Here is a 19,520-nt window from a genome sequence, read left to right on the forward strand (position 1 = left end):
TTTCTCAGCTGTTAAATGAGTATTATGACAAGATCCTTTCCACTAGGATGCCGTGAGGATGGAACGACTTAGTATACATAAAGCACAGTGCTAACTGGCTTGTGATAAATGTTATGCAAGTATTAGCTGTTATTATTGAACAAAAGGCTGAGTGCTACTTGGAGAGAGGAGAGCTCAGACCTGAAGGCCAATGCAGAGCCACTGCCTGACCTCCAGAGCCCTCCCCAGCCTAAACACTGCCTCCAGAGAAGGGATTCCTACGAGAGCCCAGTGTGGCCAGGAAGGGCACAAGGAACCTGGGAAGCAAATGGGAACAGAGGACAAAATCAGGAAAAAAGGGGGATTTCTTGGTCACGGTTATGGGCTTGGAAAAGGCTCTCCGCTAAGGAAGGAGGCACCGAACGCAGCAAAGGGAACTATACATCGGTGCTGACATCATAGAGCAGGCGACGCAGGTATCTGCTCGGCTCTCCCTGAAAAATGGTCCCCAAAAGGCATTTCTTAATCAAAACTCTCAGAGCCTCCTTGCCCTTTACCAACCTCCCAGCACTTCAGCCCTTTACAAACAACCAACGGCTCTCGCTAAAGTGGTAGAACCAGAAATTCAGGTCATCGGGACTTTTCCCCACTCTCTCTAGGGTCTAGAGTGTTTGTCTTTTCTGAGCAGAGACGAGTTCCCATTTAAAGTGACAGACATGGGGAATCACCACGGTGACAGGCCAGTGATCGTTCGGGACAGTGCCTGTCTCACACACAGGCGCTGGGTCACAGGGCTCTGGCATCACCAGGCCATGTGCTGGTTCCTGTGCCAGCAGCCACCTCCTCTGTGGGTCCCTCTAGGGGCTCTCTCCTTTCAGACTCCCTCTGTGACCAACTTATTCAATCTCCTCTTCTCACTCACCAGGCCTTGGCCTTGATCTGCTGAGCTGAATTCTGCAAAGAATCCAGTTTAGCAAGAATCCCCCATTCCTGATATCTGGCAAGTTCTGCACTCCCCACCCTGAGAGCTGTGTCCTCGCCTGCCTCTCGCAGGAATCCCCTACCCTGGACATGGCGTTCAGAGCTGAGTCAGTGCACCCCCTTTACAACCCCTTTTGAATAACGTCTTCCTTGATGGTTTTTAACATCTGTCTTTGTGAATACTTTTGCTGTAACACTGAGGCCACAATTCCCCAAATTTTTCATTAATTTTGGGGGGAGCTACCCATCCTTCCCATTTTCTAAGTCGTCAGACAATTCACACAAAAGGAAATATAAATGATTGAAAAAAACCCAAGCTTAGTATTTTACCTTATTAGTAGACAAAAATAAAAACAATAACATCCATGACAAATAAAAATAATAGCTATCAAAGTTTACAGATAATGGATGACACCCTTATACAGTTCTAGGGGTTTTTATTTCTAGTGACAAATAAAAATTATAGCTATCAAAGTTTACAGATAATGGATGATACCCTTATACATTTCTAGTGGTCTATACATTAGTGGCTCTTTCTGGCAAGAAACCAGGCCATGTGTTTAAAAAGACAAAAAAACAAAAAACAGTAAGAACATTTTAACTGAGTAAAACTACATTGGGGAGTAATTTTAAATATAATTTACGCAAACGTTTTTTTAAATCTGAAAGAATAAGAATCCCAAATAAGGTTAACAAAATGTATTGTTATTTTTGTTGTACAATCAGGTGAAGGACCAATTATAACTTATTTATCATTCTAAATTTTAATAATCTATTTTTTTGTTTTTTACTTTATTCTTATTGTTGACACTATGACAGATGTCCCATTATGCCCCTTCTGCCAACCTCCAACCAGTCTGTCCCCGCTCCCTCGGCCATCACCACACTGTTGTCTGTGTTCGTGGTTTACATATGTTCTTTGGCTAATCCCTTCACTTCTTCCACCCTCTTCCTCCTCCTCTCTGACAGCTCATTCTAAATTTGACTCTGTCAAAAATTAATAATGGGGAGAGCTGAATTAGGAAAGACAGAGATGCAACGAGACAGATCATTTTATCCATTAGAAATTCTCCATGTAACTTTGGGATGTGGGAGCAGAGCTGCCCTCCAGGGCCTTCCCTCCCCAGGCCCTGGTCCCTGACCCTCCAGGGCCCTTCCCTCCCCAGGCCCTGGTCCCTGACCCTCCAGGGCCCTTCCCTCCCCAGGCCCTGGTCCCTGACCCTCCAGGGCCCTTCCCTCCCCAGGCCCTGGTCCCTGACCCTCCAGGGCCCTTCCCTCCCCAGGCCCTGGTCCCTGACCCTCCAGGGCCCTTCCCTCCCCAGGCCCTGGTCCCTGACCCTCCAGGACCCTTCCCTCCCCAGGCCCTGGTACCTGACCCTCCAGGACCCTTCCCTCCCCAGGCCCTGGTGCCTGACCCTCCAGGACCCTTCCCTCCCCAGGCCCTGGTCCCTGACCCTCCAGGGGCCTAGACAGGCCCTGTGCAGCTGGCAGGTAGGGAAGGGGGTGAAAAACACCTCTTAGCACAGACTGAAGGGGAGAGTTTCAGTGAGTGGGGTCTTGGAGCAGCTTTGTGGAATGAAAACCTGCAGAGTGTTACAGCGGTTAAACTGTGGTTATAAATTGTATCCACTTTCACATTCCTTGACATTCAAGTCAAGATGGTGATTCCTTTTCAAATTACCTTTAGGTGTTGGATAAGACCTCACTGAGTGCAGCTCTAAGACATATTCATCCACAAATAAACAATGATGTCACATACTTTTTAAAAAATCCTCACCCGATGGTATGTTTTTATTGATTTTTGAGAGAGAGAGAAAGAGAGAGAGAGAGGGACAGAGCGGCGGGGGGGTGGGTGCATTGTGAGGGAGAAACATTGGTAGGTTGCCTCCTACATACGCCCTGACTGGGGATTGAACCCACAGCCTAGGTATGTGCCCAGACAGGAGTTAAACCCTCAGTCTTTTGGTGCACCTGGCCAGGGCATGATGTCATATCATTTTAATATCAGAATAAAGCACGAGGCTTGTAATTGGTTGGAGACTTAGTAGGCTGAGTTTTTTAAGTTATTTTATATTAATACTGACATATTGATGCTTAACTTCGATAGTTTAGTTGGTTAAGTATACAATTTAATGATTTTGATTTAAAAAATACAATTCTGACTTAGAATCTACTGTGCCTCGGGGAGCCCCGGCCGCCGGGTTTCTTTCCGCAGCACGGGGAATGCTCCGGGTTTACAGGCAGACTTCCCGGCTCGGGCTGTGAAGAGCCCAGGTTCCCAGGAAAGGCAGACGCTGGAACATCCAAGCCCTTCCTTCCTGGACCTGGTTCTGGTATCCTAACATAGAACAGCTTCCCTACTAAGGTTATAGTTACAGTTTGAAAGAAGTAGTGAGGCTCTAGGGACACCTGATGGATTTATTCTCCCAATTTTTCAACTTGATAAAATTCTTAAGAAGTGCGAGTCTGGCCAGCGCGGCTGAGTGGGTGGCCCCACAGGGACCCGAGGGCAGCCCGGTACTCGGCTCTGTCGGTGCCTCACCTGAAAGTTCCAGCTTGTCCCCAGGAGCGTCGCCCTTCGGCTGGGGGCCCGGGGCTGGGGGCATCTCCAGGTTTGGAATTGCCTTCATGATATTGGCCTGAGCTTCTTCCAGGAGCTTCTCAAACTCTTTCCCGTTGTAGTAGTCCAGATTTTGTCTTTTCTCTTCCCATTTCCTTTCTGCTTTCTGAAGGAGAACAGCAGGTGAAGATAGTTTTTAAAACCAGAGGGCAAAGCTAACGAATTGTTCAGAGATTTTCTGCTGGGTGGGAGGAGGTGTGCTATAGTTAAAGTGTCGCTAAAATAATGGTCGGGGGCCGTGCCGAGGGACACCGGGCACAGCAGGAAAAAAAACCTGACCCGTGCTGTCCGCAGCATCTTCCACAGCTGACTGGGCTGCTCGCAAGCTCGTGATACCCACTCACACAGGAGCAAGCTCAGAAATCAAACTCATCATTAAATGAGAACTGAGCACTCACCACACACTTCCACCAACAGGAAGTGCAAAGGGACACAGGTGTGTGTCTGAGGTAAGTATCCATGACCAAGGTTTTGTCTCTAACTTGAGTTTTCACCGTAGAGATGTTCCAGCAAATAGAAGCAAACACCAAACACTCGCTAGGAGCCAAGACTCCTAGGTCTTGGTTCCACTTCCGTCAAAGACTTGCTCAAAGGCCACTGGGCCACATTTTCTTACTCAGAAAATGGGGAGGCAGTTATTTAGATGACTGCAAGCTCCATCAAGTTCTATAATAGGGAGAAGTATATAAAATGCATTTTAAAGTATTTGTACATTTAAAAAATATGTTTTTGTTGATTTTTTAGAGAGGGAGGAAGGGAGAGAGAGACAGAAACATTGATATGAGAGAGAACATCGATTGGCTGCCTCCTGCACACCCTCCACTGGGGACTAAGCTTGAAACCCGGGCATGTGCCCTGACTGGGAATCAAACCAGGGCCTCTCAGTCCATGGGACAACGCTCAGTCCACTGAGCCACACTGGCCCAGCTATTTGTACACTTTTTAAAGGAACATCTGCCTATGATTCTGAGATGGCACATGAATCATTCCAGCAGGGCAGAGTGGAAATTTGCACCAGGATTAGTGAAACCCCATAATGTTGAAATTAGAAGTGAACACTGGAGCCCAGTGAGGGGAAGGGTTTGCCCAGTATTCACTCTGTATGAATACTGGCCACCACCATTGCCATCTTTCATTTTTCCTTCCTGGCATATATGATCACCTGGTACACACTTGTTCTCTGCCTCTCCCTGCAAGCAGGTACATTTCTCCAGGGCATGAACTTTGTCTCCGCTGCTCATCGCCTACCCCATAGCCTGTGAGGACCTGGTGCAGAGTGGGGCGCAGTGGTGTGTGTTGAGTGACTGAAGCTCACTCCCTTTGGCTGTGGCGTAGCTGTCAGAAAGGCCCAGGTCTCCTTACTGTGGCTCAGGGCATCGTCAGAGATGACTCATTACTTAAAACACACCTTAATGCCCTGGCCCATTTTGCTCAGTGGTTAGAGCATGGGCCCATGGACCGAAGGGTCTTGGGTTTAATTTCAGTCGAGGGCACATACTTGAGTTGCAGGTTTGATGCCTGGCTCCGGTCGGGGTCATTTGGGAGGCAATCAATTGATGTGTCTCTCTCACATCGATGTTTTTCTCTCTCCCTCCCTCCCTCCCTTCCATTCTCTCTAAAAATCAATGGAAAAATATCCTTGGGTGAGGAGTAACAACAACAACAACATAAAATAAAACTAAGAAAATAAAATACACCATAACAATGAGAACTGTGCCCAGGGGCTTCTCAAGAGATGTTTGTTACATAATTCTTGTCCCAGTGACATGCTTTAAATATGGGCATGTTTCAAGGGGCAAGTCCACTTTCTCCCAGGAGGACATGTCTTTGGTTCTCTCTCCCACCCAGCGGGCAGGCATGATGGTCCCCGGCAGCCAGTGCAGTCTGTAAGTGCTGACCGGGACTGGGGCGAGCCCGGAACCTCGGAGCAGAGAGCAGCTATCTAGTGTTCAGAGGAGCAGTGGCCATGACCGTGGCTGTGGCAGTTGTAAGAGGCCATCTCCTCAGGAAACCCAGGTTATCCCACTGACTTGCGAGAGAGGCAGGAATAGTTAGGGCAGGGGGACACAATGATGCGTCGAGAAAACATGGGAAAGAGGAAGGAGAGTGTTAAGAAAGCAAAACGTGCAATTTGAGCACTGATGCCGGCTCTTGATAAAAAGAATATTTAAAAACATAGCATGTTTTTTTTCTCTAGAGCGTGTGACCCGAAGGCCTAGCTTTCTTTTTTCATCTTGACCGCCTCTGCCTCTTACTCTGAGACCACGGTAATAACTTCCCACCCATCTCCCTTGATTCTCGCCCCAGCACCTCTGAGTTCTGTATATTGTGTCTGGATGAACTTTTCTGCAGATGCCGGGTTTATCACTGTCCAAGCGCAGAATTTCTCTGACACCTACACAATGAACTTCAGACATCCTGGGCTGGCTTCCACGCTCTCCGATCAGGTTCACCTGCCTTATCTCCTTTCTGTTTGAGTTAAACAGGTTTATCATGGTCCCAGCCTGTGCTCTGACACTCCTCGATCCTAGAATGCCCTCAGCACCCTCTTCTGCTTACCCAGATCCGACTTGTTTTTGAAGATCTCGGCAAGCCCTCCCAGGCCCACAGGCCGCAGCCTGCGGAGCCGGCTCCCAGCTCCGGAGCACCAGCTCCCACGTCATGTGATGTCATGTTGCGACTCGAAATCGGCAACGGCGGAGTCTTCATCACAGAAACTGGCAGATGCCACAACCAGGACTTTTCCCCCGGAGGGCTTGTCAAACTCTTACCATCACGCCACGGCCTCCAGGTTAGGTGTCTACCCTTCTCTGCAGTCTGATGACTTTTCTCTTAGTCTATCAAAATCCACTTGCAGTTTTAAAAATCTATCTTTCACACATGTATAATATATACACATTTTCATAAAAATGTAACTCTGGTACACCTATGTTTCATCTCTGCAGCCAGACTGTGAATCCTCTGAGGGAAGGGACCATGAGTTACACCCCTTTATGGGGTTAGGAAAAGCAGAAGCAGGACTGTACCTCGATAGACGCGGCCCTGTTCCTGGCACGCACGCTGTGGACTTCCTCCGCGAACAGGCTGTGCATGGTGGATCCGTTCACTGGCGTCTGCGGGCCCTGCACTGCCTGTGAGGACGGCAGAGCCGAAGCCACTTCCTGCGTGACCGCGGGAGGGCTGGTCGGGTGCTGGGCAGGGCTCAGTGGGGCGGAGGACAGCTGGGAGGGCTGGATGAGCACAGGCGAGCTCTGTGCGTGGTGGACGGTCAAGGGCACCACTTCCGACTTCACGTCTCGAGGGACCCCTGCGCCGTGGAGGGGCTGGCCCGAGGCGTGGGATGCCTCCTCCTGGTTCCTCAGGACTTCCGCGGCGGTGGCCTTTTCCATAGCAACGTACTGCGCGGCCTGGGCTGCGTCTGCACCTTTCAGGAGCCCATCGGTGACGTGTCTAGGAGAAGCATGCACAGCAGCGTTAACTATGCAGACGGGTGACTCTCACTTCATGATGCTGGTATACGTGAGTGTGGTGCCATCCCAAAGCCAGGCAAGACCTTGTTGCAAAACGAAAACATTCTAAAACTCAGAGTAGCCGCTTAGGGTTGAGGGTTTCCATGGCAACAACTCAACAGGGGTAAACTACCTCCTAGTTATCTCTGGCAGCTGCTTTGCCAGTCATTTCCGCAGAGGATGGCCTGCTCTGCTCTGTCCACTGGCACGCTGTGCCCTGGCCGACACCGGTCCATCACTGCTGTGGGTGCAGGTGGCAGTAGGAAGCGATCACATGACTCTAGGAGCACCGCCTAGACCTGCTCCCAGCCTGGAGAGCTCTCAGAGACGCAGTTCTAATCCCCAAAGCTTCTTAACCCTGTACTCAGTTCCTTTCCCTGCCAAACATCTTAGGAGGGCAGTTTATGTTCTAATTCCTTCTGCTCTTCCTGTAGCTCAGCTTGGTGCAGTCTGGCTTCCCCACCTGCCCTTGACCAAGCTCTCTGCAAGGTCCACAGTAACAGCAAATCAAACAGCAGGGTTCATCCTCATTGTCCTCTGCTTTGGGGGTCACCTGATGCCCTTTGTCCACCTCTACCCATGGTGTGGTGACCTTTGAGGTCAGACACACCTGTGTCTGAATATCAGCTCTACCACATTCTACTGATACAATGTCATGAACGTCCCCTTTTTTGAGTCTCAGATACCTTTCCATAGACTGTAATAACAATGAGGAGGAGGTCAGTTGATGTCTTCCTCAGGGGTGGTTGTTAGGATCAATGTTAAGTTATATGTGTAAGACAATGTTGCCCAGTCGGTGTGGCTCAGTGGGTTGAGCATCATCCCATAGACTGAGAAGTCCTTGTTCAATTCCTGGTCAGGGCACATGCCTGGGTTATGGGCTCAATCCCCAGTAGGGGGCATGCAGGAGGCAGCTGATGGATGCTTCTCTCTCACATCCATGTTTCTATCTCTCTCTCCCTTCCTCTCTCTAAAAAATCAATGAAAACATAAGAAAAAAAAGACAATGTGAAACATGATGCCTGACCTATAACTTTTTTCTTTATTGATTTTAGAGAGAGAGAAAGTGAGAGGCAGAGAGAGAAAGAAACATCGATGAGAGAGCACATAGATTGGCCACCTCCTGCGTGCCCCCCACTGGGGATCGGGCCCACACCTGGGCATGAGCCCTGACTGGGAATCCACCTGGCGTCCTCTTGGTGCATGGGTCAACGCTCAGCCACTGAGCCACACCAGCCGAACTTGACTTATAATTTTTAATTAGTTTCTCTTCCCTTCTTATTAAAGTACTCTCTCTTCTTGATTTGGAAAAAACTGTATTTTATGAATCTCTTCTGCTACTCACTTCTCTGTTCCTTTTGCTGTTTACTTTCCCTACCTGGTCTCTTCAGGCCCCGGGATGCCCAAGGATCTCTTCTCTCCTTTCCTTCTCATTCTGCCACAGCCATCTCTTCTCTTTTAATAATCATCTTTATGGAAACAACTTTCGGTTCTAAATCTCTCCTCCCCACCCCTCCCCTCCCCGTGGGGCAGGCACACTCCCTGTCTCTACCTCTTGAACTTCAGGCCACCTCTCTAAGTGCCTAGTGGGCAGTTGTGTTTGGTTATCCTTCTAGCAACTCAAATTCAACACACATCAAAACATTTCAGTGTCCTTCCAAGCTGCTAAGTCGCTCTGCCTGTGGCTGGCACCTGCCCAAGCTTCTCTGCCGTGGCGTCAGGACGTGTGTGTGTCCCTGGGAGCCATGCATTCCTGTCTTCTCCCCTGTGTCTCCACAGTGCCCAATGCAGTGCATTACACACAACAGATACCAACACAAATTAGTAGTGTAAATACAGGCTTGTGATGGGCAGCCAGATGGCAGCTAAAATTTCTTTTTCTTTTAAAAGTTACTTACCTGGGTTTGTCATTCTGACCACTGAGCATTTATGGGACAAAAAGTCCTATAACATTCAAAACACACAATTATGCTTTTTAAAGAACTTGATTCCCTGGAGATAAGACAAACATTGAGCTTCATCACTCTGTGCTGGCTCTAAAAATGTCTCTTAATTGTTTTTCAGGGATGAGAAGGAAGAATGGGGCCGACGTGTCTGCCAGCCTGCTATCTATTCCCACTTCACAAGGGTGGTTTGTTCGAGGCTTTGTGGATGGGTTACCATATTTAGGTAAGAGCCTAATGAAGAATTCTTTTACCAGATTTTTATCCCACTAGAAGAAAAAGTTCACCCTGGCAATTTAAAATGAGTGAACCTATGAGAAAATGTAACTCCGGCACAATTCTTCCTGCACTCAGTCAGATGGGGTCTCAGCAGAGGCGGCCACTGTGTGAGCTCAGGGAACGGATGCCGGTGATGATAAGGCTGCTGATCATGTTTGCATCTCAAAGGAGGCTCTCTCCTGAGGTCATGATACTAGAAACAGCTCACTTGTTCCTATGGCTAATCATACATCTGAAAGTCAACTGGACATTTAATATATTTCTCTTATAAATCTGATCAAATGATGACAGCTGTGATTAAAATGCTTCCAAGAAGCTGTCTTATATGTTACTTCTGTTTGTGACCTGCTCTCAGATCTGGTCTAAGATCTGAAGGGTGATGTCGCTGCAATTTCTCAGTTCTATTAAAAATCTGAAAACTCAGGGCTGCCATGGTTGGAAAATAGTTTACTTTTGGTGGTTGTGTCTATTTCCCATGAGAGAGGATGTTTTATAAGGGCAGGGTTCCTATTTGTCTTTATTATCATGTTCTTAATAGCCAACACTAGGACTGGAACAGGCAAAATGTCCAAATATTATTGACTGTCTGGTCTTGAGATCAGAACTAACTCTGATTTCTGGAGTCAAACTATCAAGTCATTGCCGCCCCACCTCTGACCTCAGCAAACGTCCTCAAAGCTCAGACTCTGCAACAGGAAGAAGAATGCCTGCCATATAGGGTTTTAAATTAGGACGGAGTGAGTTAATACTTATAAAGGACTCAGCTCAGAGCCCGACACATAGGAAGTGCTCACAGATATAAGCTATTGTTATGACTGTGTTGAGAAGAAAGAGCTCTAACTGTCACCCAAAGACAGAGTACAGAATGGTATGTGAGATGTCCTTTATAAAGGGACTTCTGGACACACAGATCCCGCATGCGTGTCAGCACTTTCTGTGTGGGTAGAGAGTTCAAGAGTTTTCAATGAAAGTCACAAAGGATTCAGTGATTTAGTCTTTCTTCCGCTGTGAACCTCTTTTACGGGCAGGTAGGGGTGACTGGTGGTGCCACTCCAGGGAGCTTGTTTCTCTGTTCCAGGTAAGATCAACCACCTTTCAGATACTCTTTCAGTAGGTGCCTCAAGAAAGATTTTATTTCTACCCATTTTCTTTTGACTGAAGTCATGTATGCTCCTGAAATAAAGGAGGCTAATAATATATTTTGATCAATTCTTCAATTTACAAATGTTATTCAAAGGAACCACCTTCAAACGATCTGAAAACGTGTAGTGTGTTTACTAGTACGTTGTAAGCCCCAGCATGTGCTGAATGCAGCAAGTCTGCGCTGAGAATCAGGACCTCAGACCGTAGGTACAATAGATGATCTGGGAGGGACGGAACCATGGCTCCTCCTCAGAACAAGGGTAATAAGATGTGATAAGTCGCAGCAATGGACACAGGTCCCAGGAGCACGGAGGAAGCCCGGGAGTCCAAAACATCGACCCCACCCTTCCCAGCACCCCGCCTCCACTCTGCACGCGCACAGGAAGCTGGTCACCTGCGCAGCATGGTCAGGGTGTCGGTCATGCTCCGCACTCTCTGCAGGAGACTGTCCAGCCTGTGCGGCTCCTCCTTCAGAAACCGCACCGCCTCCACCTCTATGCGCAGGATGGCTCGCATCTTGTTTTGTAACGTAGGAAATTCTCCTGTGGCCAAGAGCAGGGGGTGAGTTGGAGGAGAAGAAATCCGCACAGCAAGCCCCCACCCCCACCCGCCACCGCTTGTTCACACATCAGCGGGAGGCAGAAGCGTGTCCGATACAGATGGGTTCAAAATGGCCATGGGCAAGGGCAGAGCGCCTCTAGGTCCATTTCCTGTCTGTGTGCTTGGGATAAAGTCAGCTCTCCCTTAGGGTTCTCTGTAGTGCACAGGTGCCCAGAGCATTGTAAAAGCCCAGTGAGGAGAAACTTCTATCATTTAGTCCTAAATCCTACAGCACCCACTATCATATACGCTTCAAGAAGGCAGGGACGTTTGCCTCTTTTGTGCTGTGCTGGATCCCAAGTGCCCAGAGCAGTGGCTGACGCAGGCGGGGACTGGATGAATACTGCCGTGAGTAAATGAATGCGTGAATGAGGCCCTCACCGTTTGACAGACTTAGTAACCCTGGGAAACACGATAGACTTCTCCCTACAAGGAGGAAGCTCACCTTTCAGGGAAGCCACAGCTTCTCCCACTTGTCGCAGGAGGAAAGCTCCATCTTCCACATCCTTTAGAGTAACCACTCGGCTGGCCGATGCGGAGTCCTTCTTCAAGTCCTCAACGAGGTCTTCCAGCTCACTGGGGGAGCGAGCAGACCAGAGATGGGCGTGAACACTGCGGTCCTCAAGGACAGGTGCAGCAGCCCAGGGCTCACCGGTGCCTCCCGCTGCGCACTGTGTCCCAGCCCACCTGGCCTTCCGCCTAGATGGTGGGAGCACCTTTTGGAGCAGTAGCTTAGTTTGCCTAAAAATATTCTGCTGAAGAGTCAAGCAGGTGGACGCAAGTTTACCCAGGGCCTGTTTGTGGAGTGGCCCAGGGTGGCCACAGGGAAGATGGTAGCTGGCTGACAAAGGACCCACTTTTCACTTTCAATGGTGCTGATGCCAACGAAGGGAGGGATGTGTGCATTTTGTGACACGACAGAGGAGGGAGAGAGAGAGAAAGAGGGAGGGAGAGGGAGAGAGAATACGGTAGTGGAGTAAAATGGGGTTCCCCAGATCAGGCTTCTCGACCTTGGCACTTGACCTTTTGAACCAGAGAGAACAAATGATCACAGATCTGATTACACATACACACACACACACCCCCACACCACTTTCGGTACTGCCAGCTCCAAATAATTAGGTTAAGGTCTTTCACTTCAACAAACAAACAAACAAACAAACAAACAAACAAACAAACAAACAAACATCCTGTTACTTGGCAACATTAATAACCATATCCTAAACACACATTGGTATCATTTCAGTTTGCCTGTAAATCTAACTGAAAAGCCTCTCTTTAAAGAAACTGGGAAGAAACTTGGAGAGATGAAGAGCCACTAGGTGGCAGTAAGTGAACAGCGATTCCAATGCCGGAGTCCTGAGTCTGGGGAGCAGGCAGGTGCCGGATAAATAAGACAGTATCTGCACAGGGATGGCTCGCTAAGACCCTTCACACCAGGTGGGCAAGAGGATGAAGTTATGGATGGCATGACAGCTGCGAGAGAGATTCAGGCAGGATGTCGCATATGTTCAACAAGGACCCTGGGGCAAACAACAAATTCACCCACCCTGAGAAGTGGGGTGACGCTTTTGCTTTGTCTTTCGTTCTGTTATGGAAAATGGACCCAAATTGCCTATGATCCCTTAAGATAAAATGATGCAACTTCAGGACTGAAATGCAAAGCCGTCTTCTCACTGTCCACACTTACAAACCGTGGACAGACCCAGTTTCTGTGAGCCAGCTGGAATGTTCGCACAGCTCCTACATCTCCGAGGCAGACAGAATGTGTGCCATCTCTCCAAGAGTTCTACACACGTGTGGAAAAGTCCTTTTCCACTCCAAAGTCAAATAGATTGTTTTAATTATTTTAGAAGGACTGTCCAGCCTTTCTAAGCTTTGATGGAAGAGCTAAGACCCAAATGTTATCATGGTTCCATTAACAATCCTCCAGTCAGCCAGGTTGCAATTAATACTCTAAGGAGTTGTGATCTGACCCAGGTCAGTCAGCCTAAGATTCTATTTGAATCTCTTTCATACAATGTGACTCTGGGATTTCATAACCTTGCACACAGCAGACCCTTAAATGTCACAGTTTTCCTTGTGTTGATTATGGAACATATGCAAATGTGTACTGGTATTATTGTATACAACAATGTCACTTCTCTTCATATACTTCTATTCCAGATAAAACAGTCAGAAAAAAATTGTTCATTCAAAATGTAAAAAGGGACCATGGAGCTAAAATAAATGCTGAAAATAAGTTTGTAACATTATAGTAAGCAACGTGACTTTTGAGTTGTGAACTCTGCTCAAAAGAATGTCAGGTGTTCACAAATGCTGTGGTTCACAGGCAAATCCATTCTGTTGAAGCTGCTTTTCATTCTACCTTGGTGAAAAGAAGCATTAATTTGTTGAAATATATTTCATTTGACTGGTAATAGAAGCCCAGTGATTATTTCCATGTCAAAACTCACCAAAGAGAAATTCTCTTGATCCAATTTCTCTCCATAGTTCTAGACCCCAATCTTATTTTTCTGCTATCTGAATGGCTCACCAGCAACTTACCCTAACATGATCCTCAAGGTAACTTATTTGTGTGTGTGTGTGTGTGTGTGTGTGTGAGAGAGAGAGAGAGAGAAAGAGAGAGAGAGAGAGAGAGAAGAGCTGGGGAGGAGGAGGGTCAGGGAGAGGAGGAGAGAGGGAGGGGCAAGGAAGGGGAGGGGAGATGTAATTGTTGTCCCAACGCTCCAGGGTTGGAATGTCCAGCTGTCTTTTGTAACCCGCTCTCACTCACCACTCTGACCCATTCAGTCCACTCTTTGCATTTGATTTATCTTCTCATTCCTATTTCTCCTGCCTGGTTCAGGTCTTACTGACTTCCGTCTGGACTGTTACAGTCAGTCCCGTACGATTTCTTAGATGCCAATCTTTCTCCCCCGTCCAATCTGCACAAGATGGCCGGAGGGATCTGTCTGAAAGGCAGCTCTTGATCTGTCACTTCCTTGATCATCAAGCCAGGCAGACATCTCAAATGTGGAGATGGCTTTAAAATCTGCCCTATATCTTTGTGAAATGCACATTTCTAAACTCCATCCAGAGAAACTCTGAATCTGGGTTGGACCCAGGGATTTTGGTGAAAAGCCAGAAATCCAGTTACGTGATCTCCCAGTCTCGGTGAACACAGAACAAACAGGCATCAAGCAGGGTGCCGGGCGCGAGCTTGGGCTAAGATACGGGCAGGCACCATGCTAACGGGAATAGCACAACTCAGACAGAGACACATTCGTACCTTGCACCCACCCTACAACCTGGACTATTCCAGTTTTCCAACGATGTCCTGTGCCTTCTTGGTCCCAAGGTCCGCTTGTTGGTTCCAGGGTTCCTCTACCTGGGAGGTCCCCCCATCTAGCCTCCACTGGTGGACCATTTCAGTTCAGTTTAATGAACCTTTGTGAGGCCCTACTATGCACAAGGTCTGTGCTTGGCCTGGGGGCATATGAAGAATACCTGATTTCCGGTCAAGTCTCTGGTTCCAGGGCTCGACACAATCTCTCCTTTGTGTGGGTTAACTTGGCACCTGCGAACCACCTGCTCTGTGCCACATGCATACGCCCATGTTCTACTGTGCCAGGCTGAGGTCTCCATGCCCTGTGCACGACTTGCTCGTGTGTGGCCGTCCCACAAAGCCATGGGCAAAGTCCTCTCATGGTCATTCCACTGCCCCTCATCTCATTCCTGCGCGGGCCTACTATTCTCAGGATAATACTGACATTAAAGATGCCTTATTTTCAAGAAGCAAGAGTTATCCCCGCTAACCAATAAATATCCAAATTTTAAAAGGAGGAAATTTATGTTTTCATTATTTATTTGGAAAATGTATAAAATATTGTTAAAAGGCTATATAAAATAGGCTATGTATTTTATTTATTTTTTAATCTTCACCTGAGAATATTTTTTTTAGATAGAGTGGAAGGGAGGGGGGAGAAAATGAGAGAGAGAAAGAGAGAGAGAGAGAGAGAGAGAGAGAGAGAGAGAGAGAGAGAGAGAGAGGAGATGTTGGTTGCCTCCTCCACGACCCCGGCTGGCCTGGGACTTGAAGCTGCAACTCTCTAGTCCAGGGGCTGACACTCTGACCGCTGAGCCAAACTGGCCAGGGTTAAAAGGCTATCTATTTTAAAAGAAGTTTCGAGAAAAGTCCTGAGACCTAGTTTTAAACAATCTGGCAATCACAAAAACATTTAAGACAAATAATAGCCTTATTGCCTCATGATGGAGGTGTCACTGTCTATAAACGCATGAACTAAATAAAATACTTTGAGATGGCGATGAACAGTGGTCAAATTTAATTTTTTCAGACAGTAACTGAAATTGTTTTTTTCCCTCTAGACTGCTATTGAGAAGGACACTCTAATTTTCATCAGGCCCATTGGATGCATCAGAGGCGAGATAAGCAACAGCTCAAATATCAAATAGGAGACAGACACAGTGCCGCCCATCAGGGAGGCTCCGGGAATTCTGGTCATGAAGAGAATCTGGAAGTTCCACCCTTACAATTCCAAGGTTCCAGCTTTCCAAGAAACAAGAGAATTACCAAACACTAGAAGAACGGCAAACATTACTATTCATTATACTAAAAGGTGAAATAGTTCTGTGATCAATCTCTGCTGCATAACAAAACATACATTAACATAAAAGATGTGCTTTGCCCTCGTAAGCGGAGAGTAATAAAACCCTGCTCATTTCGATGGCAGGACTTGATGGATGCTTTCAATAAGAGCCTCACAGAAGACTGGGCATGTTCAGGAGGCATCTCTCATTCTGGGATCAGACATACTTTACAGTTAAATTCCTCTTTTGTGATTTTAACTACAGTTGAATAATAGGGAGATAATTTTAGTGCTGTGTTGTTTTGACTATTTGTTTTTATTTATTGGGATTAAATGCGGACTCCCCATTAATCATTGGGTTTCGCCATTTGCTCCTTTTAATTCTGTGTTGCTGAGCCCTACGAAAGAGGGTGCTGCTCCCACTTTTAAAGATGCCAGCTTGGCCCTGGCCGGTTTGGCTCAGCAGTTACAGCATCAGCCTGCGGACCAGAGAGACCAAGGTTCGGTTCCTGCTAAGGGCACGTACCTCGGCTGCAGTTTGTCCCCGGCCCCAGTTGGGGTTGTGTGGGTGGCAACCAATCAATGTGTCTCTCTCACATCGATGTTTCTCTCACTCTCCCTCCTCTCTCCCTACCGCTCTATCTGAAGACAAATGCAAAAATGTCCTCGGATGAGGATTAAAAAAAAAAAAAAAAGTAAAATAAAGACACCAGCTCAGTTACCTGCGGATCGTTGGATTTCCTGGTCCTGGACAGAGGGGCGCTAAGTGTCCATGGATACCCAGAACCAGCAGAACTCTAACTTGTACATAGTAGGTGCTCAATAAAGGCAGAGGGAGAGCACACCATCTAGGAAGGGCTTCCTCCCTGGCAAAGCCAGGTTTCCCTTTCTGGTTAAACAGCTACACATGCAACAAGTGCCTGGCACTCACCACAACTTCTTGACGATCTTCTCCTCTTCGTGCAGGTATTTTTGTCTCTCCTGCTCCACCAGGACGCGCTGCCGTTGCACGGGATCCTCTAGTCTCTTCATCATTTCAGTCACTTTGCCACTTATTTCCAGCTCGGCCTTCTTCATCATTGCCCTCAGCAGCTCCTGGTTCTGCAGCTGTTGAACAAAAGAAATCAACCTCAATTGCCTCTGCCGGCTTGACACTGCGGTGAGAGCCTGGCAGGCTGCAGGGGCGGGTTAGGATAAACAGCTCGCAGCTGAATCTCTCTTTTTTTATTCCAACAAAAAGGGGAAAGACCAAAGACTATATATATTATTGCTTCTTCAGCCAACATCTAAATTTTAGCAGCCAGTGGACAGCCAGACTTTCATTTCTGAGTCTGCAAAAAATAAGATCCTTTCTTTACTCTGGCCAATGCATCATGGACAACGGACACAAACCCTCATTGACATGTTTTTACAGGGAGCAGCCAAGAGCACCAGGTTCGGAGCCAAGCAGATTTTGGATCAAACCCTAACCCTTTTCCTCGGCTACTGTGAGACTCTGGCATGTTACGTGGCCTGTCTTGGTCTCCATTTCCTTATCTCTGAGGACGAGAATTCACTTCCCTTGGCAGGGCTAGTCTGAGGATTAAATGAGATACTACTTAGTATATAGAACAGGCACTGAACAAATATTGATTTGGCTATGGACTATTTCAGGATATCTGTTAAAAGAGAATTTGTGTGACTCTTTTTTTATATGGGTTCATGTACCAAACGCCAGGTAATTGCAGACAGTTAAGACGTGGTGTGATGTGATGGTGGCAATAATTACGACTCCAGATCAACCCCAGGCTCTTGGCAATTCACTGATTTCCCTGGATTATGCACAGGCTGCTTAGATGCATAAGACAATTTCCATATTGTCTTGTTCTCTTGTCTTAAAAATAATTTTTCTTTATTGGTTTTAGAGAGAAGAAGGGAGAGGGAGAGAGATAGAACCATCGATGAGAGAGAACATTGTCTGGCCGCCTCCTGCATGCCCCCCACTGGGGACGGGCCCACAATTTGGGCATGTGCCCTGACTGGGAATCGAACTGGTGACCTGTTTCTTGGTGCCTGGGTTGATGCTCAACCATTAAGCCACACCAGCCGGGCTCCATATACTTTCTAGAGCACTGTTTCTAACCACTGAGTATAGAATGTGTGAGTTTGCATCCAGGCTTCACAAGAATCTAGTTAAACACTTGAGTCCTATTTCTAAGAAGGTGCTAAGTGTTCCCCCGGGCAGGACAATTTTCTGACAGCTCATATGGCAGTGAATTCATTCAACCAAGCCTCAAAAACAGTAATTATTGTATACCTAACGTCACTGAGCTGTTACCTCTGTTTCCTGGTCTTGTGGACTGTGTACAACACTGAATGTCACCTCCCAGGAGACGGTGTCTTTGTCAACTGTCTATTGTCGGCAAACTGAAGGAAATGCCATCTCACCATGTTACCACCTGCTTGAAACCTCACCCTGGCTTCCATCTTCCCTGAATAAAGATGAAACATTTCCACACGAGCCACGAGCAGAGCCCCCGTCACCTTCCAGCATCAGCATAGCACCGAGGTCCAGTGGCCATCCAGAGAGACTGCGTGGGTTCAGTGTCTAGTTTTACACTCAGTAGCAATGTGACCACAGTCAATTACAATCTCTGTGTCCACCATGAAAAGGCGTGGTAATAGTGTATAACTCAAAGGCGGGCAATGTCAATCCAGAGAGGCAAACAGTGCAGACAGCAGTGCCTGGCACAGCCCTGGCCCTCTGCTACCAGCTACTGTTATCAGGGAGCATAACCCTGGGGCAGGGCCTGTGGTTTTTTTCTGGGAGGGAACCAGATAAAAATGTGCCACTCTTGGGTTACCTCCTCTATATGACTCATGATCATGCTCTCCTACTGCTTTGGCTAATAACGTATTTTTATTGTGGTCTTAGAAACAGTCCATCAGTATATTGCTGGGAGTCACCACACTTGGAGATGATGCACAGACGCCGACTTCCTCCCAGGCTTGCTGCAGCTACAGCTCTGCCCGCGAGGCGCAGGGTGGGAAGGCCCTTTCCAGTGTCTGCCAGCCTCCTCACACCACATGCGGCTGGCACGCCCTCTGCTCCAGCCACATGAAACTCCTTTCAGCTCTTCTGATTGGACAAGTTCCTTTCTGCCACAGGGACTTTGTACCTGCTATTCCCTCTACCTGGTTAATTTCTGCTCCTCACAGAGTCTCCAGGATACAGTGCATGGCACAGACCAGGCATTCAATAAATATTGGTTGAATGCATGAATTGAGTTAAGCAGCAATGCTGGAAATAACGGCCAACAGAGATATAAAAACTCTTTCCTAGATGAGAGAAATACAGGGTGACCTATGGGCTCCAAGATGGTTTGGGCTCATCTCTAATGCCTTGCCTTGCTCTGACTGCAGTGGTTGTTAAATACACACAGCAACACAACCCACTATCAAAATGGTATATACAGAGCTATTTCCACTGGGTCTGAGGAAGAAATGGTAATGGATATGGAAAGGGACAAATAAGTAGATGATTAATTGTGTCTAAAAGTAACTAATGCCTGGGTTCACCCCCTGAGAGGTTCTGCTCTGAGGTGTAGCCTCGGCAATGAGAACTTTTAAACTCTGATGTGGGTGTGCCACGGAGGGTGAGCACTATGGTCTTCCAAAAGGGCCCTTGACTGGATGATGATGTCACTGTGCCATGCGCTGTGTGACGCAGTCCTCTGCACCTCTTGCATACATCTCACAGACGAGCTCCAATAGTTATGGTCCAGTGAGCAGTGGAGAGTATCAGTGGCTATCAACCTGGAGATTATTTATTTATTTTTTAAAGTGTTTTATTGATTGATTGATTGATTAATTGATGATTGATTGATTTTATCCTCAC

The 19,520-nt window shown here is 47.4% G+C and overlaps 1 protein-coding gene across 5 annotated transcripts in view; it reads right to left on the bottom strand.

Annotated features, from left to right (window-relative positions):
• Positions 1 to 19,520, bottom strand: part of KIAA1217 (KIAA1217 ortholog) — a 307,954-nt gene that overhangs the window by 13,060 nt on the left and 275,374 nt on the right. For all 5 annotated transcript variants that reach the window (XM_036275689.1, XM_036275652.1, XM_036275678.1 and 2 more), the window contains 5 exons: positions 16,575 to 16,750; positions 11,500 to 11,630; positions 10,849 to 10,996; positions 6,607 to 7,030; positions 3,503 to 3,686 (listed from right to left, as the gene is read on the bottom strand). In XM_036275689.1, coding sequence (XP_036131582.1) covers positions 3,503 to 3,686; positions 6,607 to 7,030; positions 10,849 to 10,996; positions 11,500 to 11,630; positions 16,575 to 16,750 — 1,063 coding nt within the window. The remainder of the gene's footprint in view (positions 1 to 3,502; positions 3,687 to 6,606; positions 7,031 to 10,848; positions 10,997 to 11,499; positions 11,631 to 16,574; positions 16,751 to 19,520) is intronic.

Source organism: Molossus molossus, unplaced genomic scaffold, assembly GCF_014108415.1.
Source record: "Molossus molossus isolate mMolMol1 unplaced genomic scaffold, mMolMol1.p scaffold_m16_p_1, whole genome shotgun sequence".
Taxonomy (NCBI): Eukaryota; Metazoa; Chordata; class Mammalia; order Chiroptera; family Molossidae; genus Molossus; species Molossus molossus.